The 20,799-nt window shown below is 56.2% G+C and overlaps 1 protein-coding gene across 2 annotated transcripts in view; it reads right to left on the reverse strand.

Moving 5' to 3' along the window:
- SNX29 (sorting nexin 29) overlaps positions 1-20,799 on the reverse strand; it is a 473,687-nt gene that overhangs the window by 33,218 nt on the left and 419,670 nt on the right. Inside the window, exon 20 of one of the 2 annotated variants that reach the window (XM_032836282.1) lies at positions 6,466-6,605. The exons of the other annotated variant lie outside the window; for it this stretch is intronic. Coding sequence (XP_032692173.1) covers positions 6,466-6,605 — 140 coding nt within the window. The remainder of the gene's footprint in view (positions 1-6,465; positions 6,606-20,799) is intronic. 2 annotated transcript variants of the gene reach the window in all.

Raw genomic sequence — 20,799 nt, forward strand, 5'->3', positions numbered from 1 at the left:
CCCTGCCAACCTCTCTGCTGGCCCAGGGCCTACCTACACAGAGGAGGCACTCGGTAAATGTGTGTTGACTTGAATACGGAGATGCTCCACACAGAGCCGACTCGGGGCACCTCTGCATCTGCCTGGCCTGGCGGGATGCTGGGCATGTCATCCAGAACTCTCCTACCTGACAGCCAGCCCTCGGACACATTGGGGTGTCGTCACTCCTCACCTGCCTTCACCACCCCAGCCAAGATGCCAACTCCTCCTGCCCAAACCCTATGGAAGCCTCACTACCCTCCCCTTTCCAATTTTATTCTCTGCTCCACATCTTTCGAATGAAGCTTTCGAAAATGCAAACCAGGTCATTATCACACCTCTGCTCTAAAAGCCCTTTAGCAGGTTCACAACTCATTTAGAATAAAGCTGAAAAGTCATTGTTATGGCCTCCAAGGCCCCTTACGGTCTGGCTCTCTGGAGTTCTCAGCCCCATTCCCCTGCTCGCTCTGTTCTAGCCACTCTGGTCTTAATTTGACACATCCAATTTGCTCCTACCCCAGGGCCTTTGCATTTACTCTTCCCTCTAACTGCATACCCTTCCCCCGGAAATCTGCAAGATCTTCCCTCAGGCCCCTGAGGTCCTGATCATCTGATGGAAAACAACACTGTGGGACTCTAGGCTCTGACTCTGCACTACCTTTTCTCAAACGCCTTCATAGCAGATACATTTGTCTATTTTTCAACTTCCCTCCATAAAGGCAGAGGTTTGTTGTTGTTTTAATCATTTTTCTGTTTTGTTCTCTTTATGACCCCATAATATTCTCTATTATGACCTACTATATCTCTATTATGGCCATATAATATCTCTATTATGACTCAGTGCTTGCTGAGTACTTAATAGGTGCTCTGTTTCAGTGACTAGAAGAAAATGTCTGCTGAATGCAGTCTCCTTGGACAGAGATGTTCTATGTATCCACTCAGCAGAGTGTTTATTCTGAAGGTGTTCCCGGGTCCCCCAGTCTCTCTAGAACTCATTAAAGCTGTACCATCCTCTTCTTCCTCCCTTTTCTCCTTCCTCTGTGAACGAGACCTCTCCCCAAGTCCCCACCAAGCAGAAAGAGATGGCGGAGGAGGAACATGATTCCGGGGTGGGATGCCTGGAGAACACAGAGACCATCTGAGTGTTAGAGCAGAGCAGCTGGTGGCCCTGTCACTTTTAGACAGAGGGACCTATTCCCCATCTCCTGGGGCCAGAGCACAGAGGATTGGAAGGGCCAGCACCCCTGGGCCACCACTTCCTCCACCTCCTGTAACTGCAGCCCCGGAAGTGGCCCAGCTGGGCTGGAGGGGATTGGATGGCATTTAACCATCATCTCTCCAGCAGAGCGACAGGGTAGCAGGTGCGCCCAGAGAGGGGCCTCCGGTGATGAGCTTCCACGCAACGGGGAGCCTTCCTGCGGGGCAGGCCTGACCCCTCCAGAAAAGCACGGCCACCCGCACCCAGGCCAACCCCTCGGGCTCCCTGAAGACCCAGAGCTGAGCCTCCGTGCCCAGTTTCCCCAGGGCAGGTCCTGAGTCACTGTCTGGAGCGGAGATCCCCAGCAGGGGAAAGAGGGACGGAGAGGCTGGCTTCAGGAATAATTCATAATCACTTTAGGCAAAACACTTAAATTTTCCGAGCCTCCAGTGTTTTACTTGTAGGGATAGATGGGTGGATGGATGGCTGGCTGTGTGAAGAGACAAACAGAGAAATGTCCCCGGGGTTTTATCAGGATTCTCTCCTCTTTCTTGTGAGTCTCATGATTAACAGCAGCCGTCACAGAGCAGATGCGGTGCTGCCGCTCTCACGTGCCCACAAGGAACACCCCCACGGGCCAGCGGCCCTGGTGCGACTCTTCCCTTTACCACACAAGACCAAATCCTTGCCCAAGGTCGCCATCCTCCCCTGCCAAAGAGCTGGGGAATATCACGGACTCCAAACTCCCTGCCCTTAGTATTTGGTGATCAGCGATTTCAAACTCTTCTGCCTTCGAGGGCCCCCGAGCTGATGTACATCGTGAAGCCGGCCAAGGGCAGAGGCCAGACAGGGTGTTCGGAAAGGTGCCAGGCTGGGGATGCTCAACTCGCAAAGTCCCAGCTCTCAACCTGAGGCTCAGGCTCTCCCTGCTGGGGCACGGGCCGTGGTGTTTCCTCCCCGAGCTAAACCCCTGCTCACGGCCACTCGAATTTCAGCCAGAAATACGTGCATCGGCTTTATGAGTAAACGCAGCAGCAGATGGGGTGGAGGGTGGAGTGGGGCAAACACTGACTGCACTTTCTGCTGAAAATTCCATCAGGAATTTGTGCTGTGACCCACACTCTAACCCCAGCCTCGGCCCCCACAACTCTTCCTCTCCCCTTCAGGAAGAGCAGAACACGAGGCATTTCCCAGGGATGAATTACTCTGCAGAAAACATTTTAATGATGCGCTAAATGACAGCACAACAAATCATTTAAGCCTTCACCGATTTTGTGGTCCAGGTCCGTGGAATGGATTTTTGGATTCCGAGCCTCCCTCATTAACGGACTTTCAAAAGAGCACCTGACATGGCCCGGGTGTCCGGGGTGACACCTGCCACGCTCCGCGTCTTGGCACCCACCTTTCCCTGAAACGCGGGGAGGACGCAAACAACACGGGGCTCCGAAGGAGGCCGCTACGGGGGCCGCCCCTCATATGCTCACCATCTGGGGGACCCTCTGGTCCCCACCGGATGCACAGAGTTCAAAGTGGCAAAGAAGCGGGACCCGCTTTCTACTATCCTGCTTTCTGCCGGCATTCGCGAGGCGGGCAACGGCAGGCGGAGAGATCTGGAGAACGAATTCATCCAGCTGATTCTCCAGCTCTCGGATTTGCGCAGATGGCAGAGTACCTGGAAGTCATGACGGCCCTCGCAGAACACAGCGAAATCCGGACACGTTAGAGAGAAACAACAACATAGCAATGTGCGTGCTAAAGCAGGCCCCGTTGGATACTGGACTCCAGGCTGCACAAGCCCTGAGGTCTTAAGGAAGACTGATGAAGGAAATGGGCCAACGCTATTCACTTGCTCCCATTCCCCGCCCATCAGCCCTCTCCCTCCCAAGATGGAGCGGGACCGCCTTTCGGAAGTTCAGCAGTGCACCAGCTCACACGTGTGGGAGCAGAGTGTGCGAGGAACGCATCGTGAGTAACAGTCCAGTCCCACGTCCGCCTTGACGGAGAAGCCGTCTGAGTGGTGGCAAAGAGGCAGGACTGCAAACTCAAGCCTCCAGCGGGGGCCAGGCAGGTAACACAAGCGAGTGTATGACGTCAACAGCCCAGCGCTGACAGCCAGGGCAGGGGAGGCTCGCCCAGAGTCCCGAAGACGACGGGCGCGGGGGTCTCCATGAGGGCGGGCCGGCACTGCTCGACTCCAGCCAAGCGAGGCTGAGCGGGCTGGGCTGGGGTGGGGTGGGGATCTGTCTGCCCCAGCTGCCACAACCAAACTCCACTGACTGGGGATCTTAAGCAACAGATGCTGATTTCTCACTGTATGGAGTGACAAGTCCAAGATCAAAGGGCTGGCAGACTGGGTTCCAGGTGAAGGCTCTCTTCCTGGCTCATAAATGTTGCCTTTCGCTGTGTCCTCATACGACAGAGAGAGAGAGAGAGAGGAGTCTAGTACCTTCCCTCCTCCTCCTCTTATGGGGCACTAACACCATCCTGTCCCCCTGATAACTTCCCCCAAACCTAATGACCTCCCCAAAGCCCTACTTCCGAATGCAATCAAACTGGGGCGAGGGCTGCAACACAGGAATTCTGGGAGGATACAAGGGTTCAGCCCGTAACAGGACATGACCGATTCTGACACCTCGTCTTCTTTTCTGACACCATCTAATATTTTAATGTTGGTGTCACGTCAATGTAGACACACAGGTAACAAAAGCCTACTGCGCTGGTCAAATGAAACAGCTCAGAGGGGCAGACGTGGTCCACAGGCTGCAGGTTTGTCCCGAAACATGGGGTATGGCGCCAGAAAGTCCGGGCTCCCCATGCGCTGGCTGGCTAGTCCTGGGGTCACGAGGAAATCCTTCTGGGCCTCACTCCCCTCAGCACTTCCAAGGGGACCTCGTCAAACTGCCAGGTTACTGGCAAGTTTATAAGTTTCCTCCTGACAGGTTCTCAGGGAGATTGGAGGAGATCAAGGAGGGGAACAGACAGCCGGTGCCTGTGTGAGCGCTCAGGAAACGGAAGGGACAGGCGGCAGGGCCGTCCTACGTCAACAAGCCCACCTCCGTTAGTAGCCGAAGGGGGTTTCTCGAATCTTGAATCGGCATTTGAAAGAACTGAGGAAATGTGCCAGGATTTATAAGAATAATTACGCTTTGCGGGGTTTATTTCCTGAGCTAAGAGAGTTGTGGTTTTTGTTTGTTTTTAACTAGAAATTTCTCAGAGCGAGCTCTCGAGCAGAAGGCCAGACGCAGCTTTCTGCAGGCACACACAAATAGGAAATTCCCACGTGGAGAGTCACCGGCACGGGCGCACTTGGCCAGTATCGGCTTCCACTGGCCCAAAATGAACCAATGGGCAGACTCCAACCTGGAATCCCAACTCAATAAAGACGGAGGAGGCCGGGGCAGCATCACGTGGATGGCGAGGAGAAGCAGAAGGACCGAAATGCCTTAATCCCAAGCAGGGTCTAGAGTGGTGTTTACTCAAACGCCTGCTGTCAATGGTGTGTCATGTGCTACAGTCTCTTACTGAAATTCTTTGTATTTTTTTTAAAGCCTGTGACATCAAACCCTACGTTCTCTGTGCTGATTAGGCATAAAAGGTTTCTCCCTCGGCTCCGGTGAATGGAAACTGGCACGGCTGAGCTCACCCCACACTGAGATGCATGTACAGTTTCCACCATCCCACGGGCCAGTGTTTGGCAAACACTCAGCCAGAGACGCCGGGGCTGCATGCACCCAGCAGGAAGGACACCAGCTTGCTGTGAGCAGTCTTCCTTCTCAGCTCAGGGTCTTAAGACTGACTCTAACTCGGTTTTCATCAGAAAATTTAGCCCAGACTTACAGGACTCAGTGACAGGTTAATCTCCAACACCATCCCAGCCAGGAGGCTGCCATAGAAGAATGGGAGCTCCCCGCCTCCCCACCCGTGAGCTATTACATTGCTTCTGAAACACCAAAGCCAAGGCCCGAGCATCACAAGGGAATGAGAGAAAAATGCAGTTTCCCATCCAATGCATGCAGAAAACAAAGGTGCCTTTTACCAGAGGCAGAATACAGGCTTTGTCTTCTCACAAAAGCCCTGAAACAATTAGAAAAACAAAAGCAAGTGCAAGCATTAAGGGGGCCAGTCAGGCCAACATCTGTCTGGTTGGGAGTTCGAGTGTGACCCAAAGGCGTGCCCCAGGACAGAAGCAAAGCTCCAGGCCTGAAGTGAGAGCATCACTGGTCCCGAGGACAGGCCCCCAAGCCCTGACCTGCTGAGGCCGAGAGCTAGACTACAAAGAAACTCTGATTTACCCCGACCCATCACACAGACCCAGACCAGCGCTTCTCAACTAAGGGATCCACAGGTTTGCCATACGGGATTTTCCATCTTGTGTTTCCATATGATGCTAATGTTCTAGAAACGATATGATTATGTTCTATAGCATCTGAAGGCTCAACGGAAAACCAAAGTCTGCTCCGTCACCTCGGTCCCGATCCCAGGGTGTAAGCGGGTCAGGCTAGAGACGGACTTAACAGCACAGAGCGGACTCATCGGTAATCAGCCAGTGACGCCACGTGACGACCGCCTGCCCCCAGGTGCGGCACAGATGTTCCCAGCAACGGGAGCGGAGAAGAGGGGGCAAGGACACCCGGGCGCCACACGGGGCAAGCGGAAAGAACGTGCCGTGTGCCACTGGGAGCAAAGCTTTGGCTTCAGATGTGCTGACAATTCAGAAGCGTCATGATTTAGTAAGTGCTTCACACGTCAACAACGCCTTCCACTTTCTTTCCAATTTCATGAGATAGAAGAACAAGAAATTCATACCCGATTTTAAGTTAGGTCACAGTTACATTATTTTCATATTAACATGACTTAAGTCAGTGCCAGTGGGAGTCCGAGAATGTCTCCTTGCATCCGTTACCCACCGAGGCAACAGCGACGGACCTATTTGGTTCTGGAACATTCTGTGAGCTGCAGAGAAAATTAGTCCCTCCTTTGATCAGAAGGCATGAAGCAGAAAACCTCACCGGCCTAATTTAGTTGCAGACCTCAGCTCAACCACGCTCGAATGCAGACGCGCGGTCTCCAAGTCCTTCCTGCAGTCTGCAGTACCGTGTCCCATGGCTCCGGGAGCACCTGGGCCCCAGCGTGGCGAGGACACACACCCACACACACACACGCACGCACACATGCACGCACCTCGCTGGCCGCCACAGAGGAGGGGAAGGAGGAAGCGCCGGCGGAGGGCCCGCGCAAACTGTACTTACACAAAAAAGGGCATGAGCTGCACGAGGGTCTCCTTCTTGGGGCTGGCGGCGAACTCGGGGGCCACCTGGATGACCTTGTTCATGACGCTGCGCAGGTAATTCTGGAGCTGCTTCCTCCGCTCCTCCACAAACTTGGCATCCTGAGAAAACACATACATGCCGGCATGCTCAGGTGTGCTCTCTTCGCCCGTCCAAAAACAGCCCGAGAAGACCCAGCACTCAGTCACCACTGGGCAGCAAGCTAATGTGTACGGAGCGACTGCCACGTGCAGACGGTGCCTAAGGCTTCCCCTGGGCGATCACGCTGAGCACCAGGGAAGATGTTCATGATATTCCTACTAAGAAGGGCCCAGCGGGTCCCTACGACCACCTGCGGTGTGCCCGTGAATGAATGAAGTCTTACCACTGTGGCTGTTATGCATGAGCACCTACCACATGGTGATGGGGCCTGGGGACCAAACCATGAACCCAACGCTCACTGCTGTGTCGCTGGCAGAGGTCACAGGCCAGAGTGGGACGCACCAATATACCTGTGACCACACAGGCCCAGGTAATTGTCCGTCCCACTAAATGCCGCCTTCCAGAGACAGTGCTTAATTTGCCAACGTGGGAATTTTCCGAAATCTGAATTAGTCGCCGCTATTTAAGAAAGGTTTTATTGGTAAACTGTGCCTTCTCTTACAACACTAGGCTACGTGGCCGCAGGGGGCCACATCCCACTGTGGCTGGGCAGCAGGGCTCCAGCGGCAGGCACGGGCCCCCAGGTCCATGCAGTCTCTCCAGCCCTCCGTGCTCCCGGGCTCAGTGCACCTGACTGTCCTCGCTCCCACTCCCCACCCCAGCCCCGAGTCCTCTTGCCTCTCGGCACTGTAGCGCCGGCCTCCCACATGTGCCTGCTGGGCACTAGGACTTGGACCTGTGTGACGATCTACTGTCCCCAGGTCGACATCCCTAAGAATTTTGAAATGAGAGTCCGCACCACGTCTGGAGCCCACCCTGCTCATTCCCATCTGCGCTGGGGGCCCTGGCTTACCACGCGGAAACCCTGGCCAGCACCGGGAGAGATGGGAAACTCAGAGCCACGTGGGGGTAAGGGAAGAGTAGAGAGAGGGCAGGAGGCGGAACGGGGTCACCCGTCCTCATGAGAACACCAGAGGAGACACACTCTGACTCATGTTACATGACAGAGGAGGGAACGGCATGTAGAGAGGGTCTGGGAAGCGTGGGCATGAATGAGGTCCCACAGACGGAGTGGGGTGCTCCCCCCGGCCCCCGCCAGCACAGATCTCACCCCAGTAGGAGCTTGGCAACAGTGTGCTGAACGAGGCTGCTCTCAGAGGCACCCACGGACCTGCCCAGCACCTGCCCTGATCTTGAGACACGAGCGCCCACGAAGCCCTGCCAAACCCTGAGCACGGCAGGCAGAGTCTCTAAGTGCTACTCGACTCTGCAAACAAAACTACAGGATGCTGGGTGAGAGCTGGATTTCGGAGAAACAATGCAGACTTTTCCAGTATTCATAACTCCATATTCAATAATTCATGACTCAATAATTTCTCAGTATTCAACTACGTACCACACAATAAAACTTCCCGTGCAGTATTTGGGACATACTTGAACTAAGAAATTATTCGTTGTTTATGTGAAATTCAGATCTCACCAGCAGCCCGTGTTTCGTCTGGCAGCCCTCCCGGAGCACCAGCGGGAGGAAGGGTCACGGAGCTGCGGCTGGTGGCAAGTGCCCCCACTGCCCCTTTCCTGGCCACAGCGAGGTCTCGCCCAAGGCCACCCCCACAAGCCGCCTCAGTGTGACTCTCCTCCCCTTCTCGGGAGGGTGAGAACACTGACCACTGACAACACTGACCACTGCCGAGCCCCCAGGAGGGACTCTGATCTCCGGCAGCCACCAGGGCGGGGAAGGGGAGCGCCCTGCGCCTGGGCTCCCTCCCTGGTCTGACCACCAGGTGCTGCTCTGCCATCCTGCATCACCGAGCACTGAGCCTCTCCTTGGGAAGGCGGAGAACGTGCCAGGTGAGCGCCCCATGAGCTCCTGAGGCCTGAGTTCTCATGGGCACAAAAGCCCAAGAGGCAGGACAACAAAGGAGCCCATCGGCCCCCGCTGAGCTCACGGAGGTCTCTCCCCTCCTGCCGCACAGAGGGTCAGGCCACTCCAGAAGCAACACGCAGAGATGGAGACGGGAGGTGACTCCTCGTGCTGCCTGTGGGGCTGGGCAGGCAACGGGATCCCAGGGGGCGAGGACACTCAAAATGGAGGTGGGGGGATGCCACCCGGGGGTCAAAAACACCCATTTTCACTTGTCTTGGAGCCTCCTCTCACCCAGGTCCCATGGGCAGCAGTGACATGGCAGAAAGGCTATCACCCTGGGAGAAGCCGACCCCCTTGCACAGACTCATTCTTCCTGAGGGCCGCTGCCTGGAAACCCGGCCAGCCCCGCGAGGACCCAACGCGGCAGCAATCTCACTTTGACAAGGGGGCAACTTCTCCCGGAGCGATGTAGAGTGAAGATACCTGTGGAATCTTTACCGTGCCCTGTGCTCAGTGAGCTCCTTGCCTCGCACACTTACAGCCCGTCTGAGGCTGGAAGCAGAAGCTGAGAAAGGGTAAGGAACGTGCCCGAGGGCTCAGAGTCTGGAGGTGGACCAGCAGGGTCCTGGGTCCTTAACCCGCCCAGAGTGGGAGCCACCTGCCACCCGGAAGACATTCTTCAACTCACAGACGAAAAAGCTGCGAGTCTTCCAAACCACAGGCTTCCCTGAACCAGGATTCACTCGGGGTCAGCACTAGCAGAAGCTGGTGACCATGCGATGACAAGGAAGCCCGTCACCATGTCACCTCAGTGCCTGGGGGCCACACTCTCCCGCGGATCTCTGATTTGGAGGTGCCAGCACCCAGAGTCTCCACAGAGGTTGCAGTGGGGCAGGGAGGAGCTCAGAGCTCTCCGTGGGAGACGGCCTTTTTTCCCTGTCATTTCATTCTTAATTTATTATGGAAATTTCAAATATGGCAAAGAGCAGAGCAAATCGTATCATGAATCCCCATAAGCCTCTGTCTAATAAAAAAGTCATAACCCCTTTCTGTATTTACTTCATCACTACTACCTTTTTGCTGAGGTCTTTTACAGTAAATTATAGTCATCGTGACTTCTCACCGCAGGGGGCTGTGGCACGCCTTCCCGAAACCCGAAGAACATTTTCCTATTTAACCACAGTTCCATCAGCACCTCTAAAAAAAACGAATGCTGATTTGCTGGTGTGATCTCATACGTAGCCCATGTTTAAAGATCCCAGTTTCAAATGTGCCTACTGCTTCCAGAATATTTTAAAGAGAGGCTATGGTCCATCCCAGAAGGGAGCTGGTGACTCCAGCAGGCTGAAAGCAACACTGTCCAGAACAGACTCCCCTGCTCGGGGAGCGGCCGCATTCTGACCTGCTGGTGAAGACAGTCCTACTTTTCCCACAAGCTACTGTGGCCTGTATGGCCCCCAAATACTAAAACCAGGGTATTTCAGCCTAAAACCCAGATTCCTGGCCTCCCTTGAAAAACTGAGCAGTCTTGCCCTCATTAGCTGCCCCCCTTAGTCCGATCCCCTGCCTGGCCTCCTTGGCCCCTATGAAACCATCCGAGAGACCACACTGTGGGATGATGGCACCTGATGACGTTCCTGCGGCAGGCAGAGGGACCTGCGTTGCCATTTACCAGCTCCACCATCAGGTGGCTAAACTGGGGAGGGGGAGCCTCAGGCTTCTCATCCGTAAAATGGGTCTAAGGATGGAGCCCACCTCATCCGTGATAACCTAGGCTAAGCCCCAGATAACGAACATCATTGGCTGGGCTGCGAGAGATGATTTGTGGATTTCCGCCAGGATGTTTTCCCTCAAGGCATTTCTGTGTGGACGGGGTGACGACCGGCAGGCAGACGGTGGGTGTCGAGGCAGCAAGTGCTACGAAGCTGTGATCCACGGGGGCTCAGCGAAGCTCGAGGGAAGTTTGCAAGAGGGACGGAGAGAGGGCTGGAGTCAGAGGAAGTCACTCCTGAAAACAGTCCTTTGGCATCTCTTGGAGAAAAGACACGTCCGTCAGAGGGTCTAGGTGGGTACCCTCAGGTGGGGAACAGACACGCCACGGAGAGGGAAGAGCAGATGCGAAGGACAAAGGCAGGAGGTGTGGCGGGCGGCAGAGGGCAGGCCCCACAGCTGGGCTCAGCCGTCTGAGCGAGAGCAGACTAGGGGCGGTCGGGGTGGGTCGTGCACAGCCTCGCAGACCATCGCAGAAGGAAGCCGCCGGAGGACGGATGCAGGAGATGCGTGATCTCACAGGCATCTAGGGAGACAGCTCTGGGGGACACAGGCTACAGGCAGCCTTCAACGGTCACAACACTGTCCTAGCTCAGAATTCTATCCATAAACTCTATCCATCCCCCCAACAAGAGCAGCTAAACTGTTAGCACGGCTCAGAAGGAACGGCACAATGTCGCCACAGCACGCCCTGCCAACCTCACTTCACGTCTCCCCGCTCCCCCTCCAGCAGCCACCGAACACTGTCAACCTGTCTGCCCCCACCCCCGCATCACACACACACCCTCCTGGAGCCTTCTGACCTTTCCAGAGCTGTTCCCTTGGCCTGGAGTACCTCGCAATTTTGGTCTCTGCTCTTGTGCCACCACCTCCATGAAGCCCTCCAAGACACACTAGCTAGCGATGCCCGGTTCTCTTCTCTGCAGTCCTCACCGCTGCCTGGAATGGTCTCGCTGGCTCATCACGTGCCTTTTGCTCCCCCACATCCCCTCATTGATTCTAAGTCCCAGAGAGGCGGGTCATTCCCTGTCTAGTTTCCCCCTGGTATCATCAGAGTCTAACGCAGTGCCTGGAGATCACAAGAGACCCCATAGACACTTACTGAAAGACTGAATAAATGCAGGGGATGAATTCAGGGGAGGAAAGGCAGGGCACCAGGCAGAATGGTTTGAAGGCTGTGGCCAAGTCCAACAAGAGAAGAGAAAGACCCCTGAGAGGAGTGGGATGGAGGAAGGGAGGCCGGCTCCACATGGCCTCGGGCAGCAAGCGGAAGACAGGCAATAAAATGCACAAGGACAGGGAACTGGTCCTTCAGAGACTCCACATGTCACATGGGGTGCCTGGGAGGAGATAGGTGTCCCGCTGGGAGCCTGCCCCACAGGGTTGGGTCAGTGCTCAAAGGGCCCTGAGGTATTTCTGAGTTCACTGTTTGGGCTCCAGGCTGCAGCCTAAACATGGCACAAGAAACAGCCACAGTGGATGGAAGCCGAGCTCACGGAACCTGCCAGACCTGTCTGGCAGGTTGTGAGCCCTCGTGGCCGTGGCCCCGCTGTCGTTTCTGTGGCATTCCCGTCGCAATGCTACCGTCACTTGGCGTCTAGGGCCGCTAGTAGTGCGGGGGGTCAGGCCTCACTTCAGGAAAGAACACCCAGGGCTCCCTGGATGGGAGTATTTTCTTCCCTCCAGAAAAGGGGAATTTTGTTTCGAGCCTCAGGAACAGAAAGGCGCAGTCGCATCAGGAACAGCAACCGTGAGGGGGCGCCCGGGTGGCTCGGCTGGCCGAGATCCAAGTCTTGACTTCAGCTCAGGGCGTTATCTTGGGGTCAGGACACCGAGCTGGGCAACGTGGGGAGCCTGCTTGGCCCTCTCCCTCTTCTCCTGCTCACTCTCTAAGGTAAATAAATAAAAATCTTAAAAAACAAAAAAGAGCAGCTTTACAAATGATGCAATACTGTAAACCAGACCGTGAGGCGTGCTTCCTAGAACAAACCCTCAGCCCCAGACCCACCCAGCCCCCACCCCGCTGACAGGGGGCCGGGCCTTCCTGCGAGCTGCCTGCTGGTGGGCAGAGGTGACTCTATAATTCTGAGTTCCTTTTCATTCTCATCGAAGAACATCATGGTGTTTTATAAAATAAATAGGAGGTTGCTTCCATCAGGAGTGGCAAACTGCTCAGGCCCTTGTCGAAGGGCGGCGACTGCAGAGTCAGGTGACCTGTCACACTGTCCCTGGCCGGAGAATTCTGGAACATTGATTAGACCCCCCACAGAGCCCAGCAGGAGGACCCTGGCTATGAGATCCCCTCCCATGCCCAATTCTGAGCAGACTGGCTCACCCGCCCCGTTTCTTCTCCCTGGGAACAAGGAGGATGAGCTTCCCAGCAACCTTGTGAGGTGGGAGCCCCAGGCCAGGCTTGGCAGACGCCACGCGAGCCGACCACATCCAGGCCTTGCCAGGAGAATGCACGGACCCTGTGACCCTTCCCTCTCCCTTCTCTTCCCTTCCTCTGGAAGTGCAGTGGAACATTCTACAGGAAAGCAGGAGAGCCACTGGAGAGGAAGCCACCTTCCCCCACACTCCTCGCCTACACTGGGTATTAGCTGAATGAGAAATTAATTTCTCTGCCGAAAGCCAGAGGTTCCAGATTTCCACCATGTGCTGTTAGAGGTCCTCCTGCTAATTCTGCGGATTCCCACGGGGCACACTTCCTGGCAATCTGCTGCAGACCTGCCTGTGTCCAAGGCAGTGTGCCTTGAAAGAATGTACACTGGTGAACAGACGCGGCCCCTGCCCTCGAGAAGCTTCCAGGCTGGTAGAGGAAGGAGACAAGAAGTGGGTACATGAATCCATCACAGTAAGTGCTACAGGAGAGTTGGGTGTGGGACAGACAGGAGGAAGACGGACTTGGTGGTGGTGGGGAAAGGAAGGCCCCTGGGACGGGTAGCTTCAAAGGTAAGGCCGGAGGAGAGAGGGGAGGGGAGATCTAGAGGCAGGGAGACCAGTGGAGAGGCTGCTGTGGTCGCCCAGGCAAGAGGTGCTGGTGGCGTGGCCCAGGCTGCCACGGGCAAAGGGAAGCAAATGCACTTGAGTTCTTGGTCAGACATGTAGGTGGGCTGGACTCATTTGCTTCCTGATTCAATGATCCAGCTGCTTCCTGGTTCATTCATTCATTCAACAGACTGCTCGGGGCCTACTGTGAGCCAGGCACCGCGAATAACCAGGGAGACAAGGCCTGGGTCCTGGCCAGGCACCGCGAATAACCAGGGAGACAAGGCCTGGGTCCTGACCTCATGGGGTTTCCAGTTGGCTGGAAGAGGTCGGTGAGGCAGTCACTGTGACAGGTGCACGGGGTCTCCTGTGGGGCCCGGGGGGCTTCCCCAGAGGCTGGCGTCCTCTCGCCAGCATCACAGAGGCGGCAACAGGGGGCTGGCACTCCGCACGTGCAGGGAGCCACTCCTCCCCGGGCCCCAGGCTGCGCACACTTGGGCACGGTTTCACTGCAGTCTCAGAAGCCCACTGAGACAGGCACTTGCGCAGGAGGAAGCGGAGCAGAGGCTGAAGGGCCAGGGCCCACATGCTCACGGCGACGGAGCCTGCGGCCTGGGCCGGCGCCTGCGTCCCCCGGCTCTGAGACAGGGGGCGAGAGGCGCTGCTCAGGGAAGAGCCGGGACGCGTCAAGGGCCACGGCCGGAGGGAGCCCAGAGGCAGGAGCAGAGCGGGCACAGCTGGCGGGGGCACACCGGGGAGGCCATTCAGAGAACGTGGACTCTGCCCTCGGGGCAACGGGTATTTTTAAGCAGGAGACGCAATCGGCTGTTCCTTCCCTAAGACAGAGAAGGAGTTCGGACTCCTGAGTGTAAGAGCTCTGTTCGGGCCCTGTCTCTCTGCTTTGTCTCGGAGCACTGAAAACCAGCCTTTCCTCCTTCCCGGATGGGTCAGCTGTGAGGCGCGGATGCTGCTGATCTCAGCCACAGGCCCCGGCCCACCCTCCGGGGACATGGGGACAGGCCGCCCCGCACCGCACGCATGCTGCACACTGGTGAGCTCCGCGAGCCGTGCTCCCTCACGGGTGTGATGCCTGAGCCCTTGTTTCCAGGGAGACCGTTATGTAATCGCAAACTGGGAAGCCAGGAGAGACAATTCCGGCAATTGGCGCTTCCAGCACTTTCCACGGAGGCGTCTGAGAGCAATGAACTGTCAGGCATGATGGACCCTCGTCCGCTTCCCAAACGCCACCAAGCCCCTTGTATAAGCTTCTGATGGGGTAATTCCGGCAAAGCTGCTCAAAGATCTTCACTTGATTAATGCGGGGAAATAATAAAGGTGCACACTTAGGGCTGGGCAGCTGGACGAGTGACTGGCTGGTTTCAACAAGTCTCACAGAACAAGCTTTTCTCTTGGGTGCCCGCAGCTGGAATGCGCCACGTGTGAAGGGAGGAGGGAGAGGAGGGGGCTCTGTCTGAGAGTTTGGGGAGGGGAGGGAGAGGAAGGCTGAGATGGGTCTCTAAAGGGCCCTTAGTGAGAATTTCACGCCCTAGGTCTCTACAAATACCCCTGAATTCAGGAGCCAAAGTCACTGCCCTTCTGAAGGGACAAGGGAAGCAAAGTCCTGTCATGATTTCACCCCAGCGGCTTAGCCCGTCCCCCTTTACCAAGCACGTAGTCGGTCATCAACGGGGAAGGATGGAGCAAACCAAGAAACAGAAGTGACCGTTCGGAGGTCACGGTCTCCCCCTCTGACATTACGGAGCCCAGGGAATCGTGTACGTTACACGTGTCGCTCACGGACCCAAGGAGCCAGCAGGCACCAGGGTAGAGTCCCTTCGCCATCTGCACTCCTGGGATGCCAGGCTGCACTGGGGCCTGTGGGTACAGGTTCCAGAGGAAGGCACCACGAGGGCTGCCCCAAGGGGGCCACGTTTCCAGGAGGCTGCCGGGCCAGGCGCCGTGCTGGGTGCCCGAGACCAATGACAAGTCACATCACCAGCTCTGGGTCTGGGAGTGGATGACAGGCAGGCACATCACCAGCGAAGCTCTAGGGCAGACCACGCCCAGGGCTTCTAGTGTAAAGGGGCCCCAGCAGCCAGGCCGGTGTGGGAGCGCGTTAGCAGGAGGCACGAAGGGCCTTGGTCCGGGGTGCAGGGGGTGGTGAGCAGGATTTCTGCAGACGGTGGTGGGGGGAGAGACTGGGAGGGCGGGCCCAGGGGGTGGTGAGCAGGGCTGAGGGGGCTGGACAGAAGGGTAGCGGACGGCTTCGGTCTCCGAGCCTTTGCACCTGCTGCTTTGGTCCGGGATGCCCTCCCTCCGGACACCTGCACGATTCATGTCACTCCCTGTCTCCCCACTTCTGCCCCAAGTCCCTTCTGCTCCAACAAGAGACCCTCCGGTCCACTCTGCCAGCCTCCCTATCCCTTTACTTTTCTCAGTGATGACCGTATACGTCCCTGGTGCCTGGCGACAGCACCTGGCGTCCGGCAGGTGCTTGGTAAGTGCTCCCTGACTAAACGGATGCTGCTTGAACACTCTTCCCTCTACGGGCCTTTCTGCTCCTCTCCTACCTCACAGCTAGGGAAACTGAGGCACAGAGACGCTGAGGAGTTGCCTGCGCTCACAGAGCTGGTGATGAGCAGTCTGGAAGCAGAGCCGAGGCCGATCTCGTGGCTCACTCTAGAGCCCAGGCCCCGACCACTTAGCTGGGGTATCCGAGTCCTTGTTAAAATGCAGACCTTACTCCCGGAAGAGTAGGCAGTGGCCACTCGTGAGAGCTGGCCCCCTAGGTTACCAGGAAGGACAGGCTCCTGGGGCCCTGGTGGGGATATTACCAGATGCCAACTGTACCCACACGTAGAGGTACCCCCAGCTCGACTCTCGTAGGATTCGGGGTTGCCTTTTGAGTAAGCTCTGCTCTACCTTTTCTCCAGCCTGCACTGTTGAATGGATTTGTTCTGCAGACCCTGCTGGTTCTCAGAGAGGACCCCTTCCCCCCACATCCCCATCCTACCCCCGTCCTCCCACGGCACGGAGTTGGCATGAGCTCTAGAGGAAGGGGCATGGCAAATCCTCCAAGTTAACGGGCATGAAAAATTAGTGTCCAGACCTCTCCAGCAATGAGGTGACACCAGACAGACCAGTTTCTTCACCTCAAGCCTACAGCCATCCAATGCTACCTGGTTTGGGTGCAGGTGAGAGGCCACGGGCTGGGGCTTGGTCTCATGCTGCTCCCCACCCTGTGCGTGTCCCTGGGAAAGCCAGGTCCCATCAGAGCCCCAGTTCTCTCACTCGCAAAGGGAGTGGGCGGGTCCGAGGAGCCCTCAGCTTCCTTCCTGGGCGGACACGTGAGAACCCCTGCTTTAGTCAGGCGGTAGCTCCTTTCATTCCAAGCATCGAGACTAATTAGAGAAGACTGAGACTTCCCTAAGTAATCTCATCCCACGTTACTCCCCCCAGTTGACAGGGCTTCTCCATGGCACAGCGTACAGCGGACGCCCAGCCCCAGATGGAGGCAACTCAGCTTGTGTTGAAGGGAACACACATGATGGTCCGGTAGCCTCCAAAATCAACGCAGCGAAGACCCATGGGATCCTGCATTACCGCAGGCCTTTCAACACTTCCGGGCTCCGTAGCAGGGTCCACCCTCAGAGAGCAAAGGGCATGAGCTCATCCATCAGTCCGTTACCTCCTGTGACCCTTACATCTCCCGGTGCCTTTTCATTATTTGGCTTATTTTAGTGTTTGGGCCCAGGAGGCCCTTCCGTACTTGGTACCCATCCCACACTGTTCTCCCCAGCTTCCAGGGAAATTGGCCTCCGCTGCTCTGGCCTGGGGAGGAGAGGAAATGGAGGCTGAGGGAGAGCAACAAGGAGCCCAGGGTCATCAGATGTCGGGAGCACCGGGCCTGTGCTTGGTCCTCACGGGCATGTGGCGAGGTGGGGTCACTGCCATCATCATCACCCCTTATACAGGTAAAAACTGAGCCCAGAGATGTCACTCGCCATGCCCAAAGGCAACACCTAGAAAGCAGTGATACTGGGATCTGGACCTGGGTTGTCCAATGCCAGAGCCTGGCTCCTAACCGCCTGGCAGTATTTTCAACCAGATCTACCTGAAGGAGAAGGAAAGCATCAGGTCTCAGAGGCAGGGAGCTGGGCCCATGTACAGCTGGGAGCTCGCAGACACCACTGAAGGGCCGGGCCCCATGGCAGAGGTGGGGACTGGGGACCTTCAGGGTCATTTCCTTTCCCAAAGCCACTCAAAGCGTGGAGTGCCGGAATTTAGAATCTGGACTCTCTGTCTTTGCACTACATTGCTACTGTCCTAAATTGCCCCTCCCCCATTTTGTGAAGAATTTTCACATAGGGAAGGCAAAGGAGACCATGAACTTGGCCTGTCTGACAGGTAACACGAACTCCCAAGAAACTACAAACGTCTGCACAGCAGATAAAACACATCACAGCGGGCCTCTCCGCGAATACTCTGGGCCGCTCTGGGGTCCGTCCTCTGTACCTGTTACCTGGTTCACCCTCAAATCGAGCTTCCGAGGTAGGTTCTATCATATGCCCATCTCAAATGAGCAATCGGGAGCAGGGGGGACGAGGAGCCACGCCCAAGCTCCTGGATTTGGTGAATTACACGCCTGGGATTCGAACCAGGTCCTCCGACCCCACCAACAGTGTATGCTGCCACCCGCATGGAAAGGCCAAGGGCCTGATGTGCCCCCCTCTCCCTCACCCCGCCCCACCGTATCTGAGTCAGGACTTCCCGCACGATGCACAGGCAGATCTACGACTTTGTCGGCAGCCCAAGGCTGCGTTCTGGCGGCCCTGGGGTGAAATACTGCTTATGGTGGGAAAGGGCAGACCGAAGAGGACCTCTCGGACCTGATCCTTTCCATGCTTTGTTCATGGAGAAGGCCAAGGCTTAGCACCCATACCAAATGCAAGCTTGATCCTCCCCTGGGTCCTAGAGACCCTCCTGCCCCCGCTCACATGGCTGAGAGGGGCTGTGGTAAGCCCTGTCGTGGCAAGACCTTACGTTAAACAGAGAGGCAGATCAGCCTCCCAGGGCTGGGCAGCTCCAGGGGGAGCCCAGCAGGTGCAGCGAGGAGGCTATCCGTCCGCACTCACACGCTGTCGGTGGGTGACACCAAGCGATAGAAGGGCCAGCAAACCCCAATGCCACCCGCAGGAGGCGTGCCCGCGCCAGTGCCTGACTGCCAATTCCAGAAAGAAAGCCACTCTCTCTCTCAGAGAAGCAACAGTAAACCCACACAGGACCCAGCCACATCCTCCGCCCTTCTCACAGCAACAGTAACAACAACAACTTCCTGCAAGCTCAGCACGGGCCAGCTGAAGCTGGCTGAGACGTCTGCTTGCGTAATCTTAGTCCGCCCCTCAAGGGCTTTAGGAACCGGACCCTCACAGCCCCATTGGGCAGATCGGAAAATGGAGGCTCTATGAGATGAAGTGCCTTTTCTAAGGGGACCCGCCGGTGAGAGACGGAGCTGGGTTTCGCAGTCACCTGTGTCTGAGTTCAGCTCAGAAGCACGAGGCCACCCCTGCCTGTCAGGATTCATAACCACAGGGTGGAAGGCTGGTTCGTGCATTTATCGGGAAGAGCTCCGAGGGGAAAGACAGGGCATTGCCCACCCACAGAAATGTCTCTTTTACCAACCGCAGCACCATCCGGGCCACAGGTAACAGGAGCCACTGGAGGGCAGCGTTGACAGGCCAGCTGGGAAGGGGCAGCACGTCTCTAATCCTTTTGCCTGGTGCAAAAGCCAGCCCACCATGGCCAGATCACCTAGATTTTTAAGTGAGATCTCAGATTTTAAGATGCTGAAAGAGATTTGTAAAAATAAAGAGCAGGCCACGCAAAGCCGCAACATGACGCATATGATCTCATCAGACCCTCCTTAACTTCTTAGAGCACTTCCTTGATTCACGGCAGCCAGCCCGAGGACCCGGGATGCTATTATTATTATTATTATTATTATTATTATTTATTATTATTAATGTTACGTTAGTCACTATGCAGGACCTGGGACTCTAGGCAAGCGGCACAATGTGTTCACAAGAGTCCCTCAGAGCCGGGCTCAGCTCTAGCCACCGCTTAGCGGCGGGGTCGCGAGCGCCCCCGTGGCCCGCGGCTTCTGCGCCTGCAGATACGGAGAATGGCAGATCACTGTGTGACCCAGTGAGGTCGTGCCTGTAAAGCAGAAACTGGGGCTGCTCTCTGTGCACAGCGCACACTCACAACACAACCAATTTCCTTTTTACGGCGGAGCCCACTTCAGCTCCCTCGCGCCTGTAGAAGGGCTCTCTTTTTGAGCAATCTGGCAGTATCTGGTCGAATTACATACGGTAGAGGACACAACCAAGCCATTCCATCCTGAGCGTCTAGTCCAGAGAAATGCTCATGCAGTACCATCGGGATCACGGACAAGGAGATTCATTGCTGCAAGGTTCTGGAGTCAGGAGCCACTTGGCTCCTCTGGGGGAGAGGAGGAGTGAGATGTGGCGAGGCACACCCGAAATTACAACTAGCAGTTAGAGACACAGAAGGACACAGCCCCATGGGACACTGAGTATGCAAAGTAAAGGAACAGAGACTAGAGCCCAGCACCATGGAAATAAATGCAAAATACACACAGCAACACAACACAGTGTAGAAGGAAACAAACCTATTTGCAGCTCCAGCCAAACCCAGAAGCCTGTGACAGGCAGGGGAAGGGGAGGCGGACGGGAAAAGAGATGAGCGACACAGGGCTGGAGGGCTTGGGGTGACCGATGGGGTCAGTTTGTCGGGGCTGAAGAACAGCGCTAACCTGCTTTTTTTGTACCCAAGGTCCAAGGACGGAACACAGAAAGGGGAGCAGCAATATTTTTGTGTCTGCCCCTGCTGGCTGCCAGGACTTCCCTCCATCAGAGTCAAAGACCCAAGCAGGACCTTGGGTCCACAAGTGCTCTGCCCTGAAGCAGCTCTAAGTACAGAAGCTGCAGACACGGAGCCGGAGCTATAACACTCCAACTGGAAATTCAGAGTGCTCTCCTGTCCCTTATGTTCCGGTCTTCGCTTCCCATGGGAGGCACCGCCTGGGCCCCACTCTCCTCCCATCTCCACTCCTCCATGCAACCCCATGGCTGTGCCAGCCCCAGACTGGCCAGGTGATGCCAGGCTGACACATGGCCCATGCACACAGCCACTCCCTTGTGACCGGCAAGTGAGCGCCCTTCCAACACTCTGGGTCACGTCATGGTCTGTTGCAAGTGTGATGGCCACATGGGCTCTGGTTTCGAGATGCTCCAAGGTTTTAACAGCGGTGGTGGTAGCGTTATGCGTGACCATCTCTGTCTTAATTGTAGCCTCTGTGATGAGTATCCACTCCCAGCAGCTAGTGTGGCATGGGCTGAAACGGCTGGATGGGCAAAGGGAAGCATAATGAAGGCAACAATCTCTCAATTGCCAAATCAGCCGGTAGCTAATTCCAGTGCTTGAATATCAGGCTGCAGACCAAAGGA

The sequence above is a fragment of the Lontra canadensis genome, unplaced genomic scaffold (assembly GCF_010015895.1).
Source record: "Lontra canadensis isolate GAN:19392208 unplaced genomic scaffold, GSC_riverotter_1.0 scaffold91, whole genome shotgun sequence".
Taxonomy (NCBI): Eukaryota; Metazoa; Chordata; class Mammalia; order Carnivora; family Mustelidae; genus Lontra; species Lontra canadensis.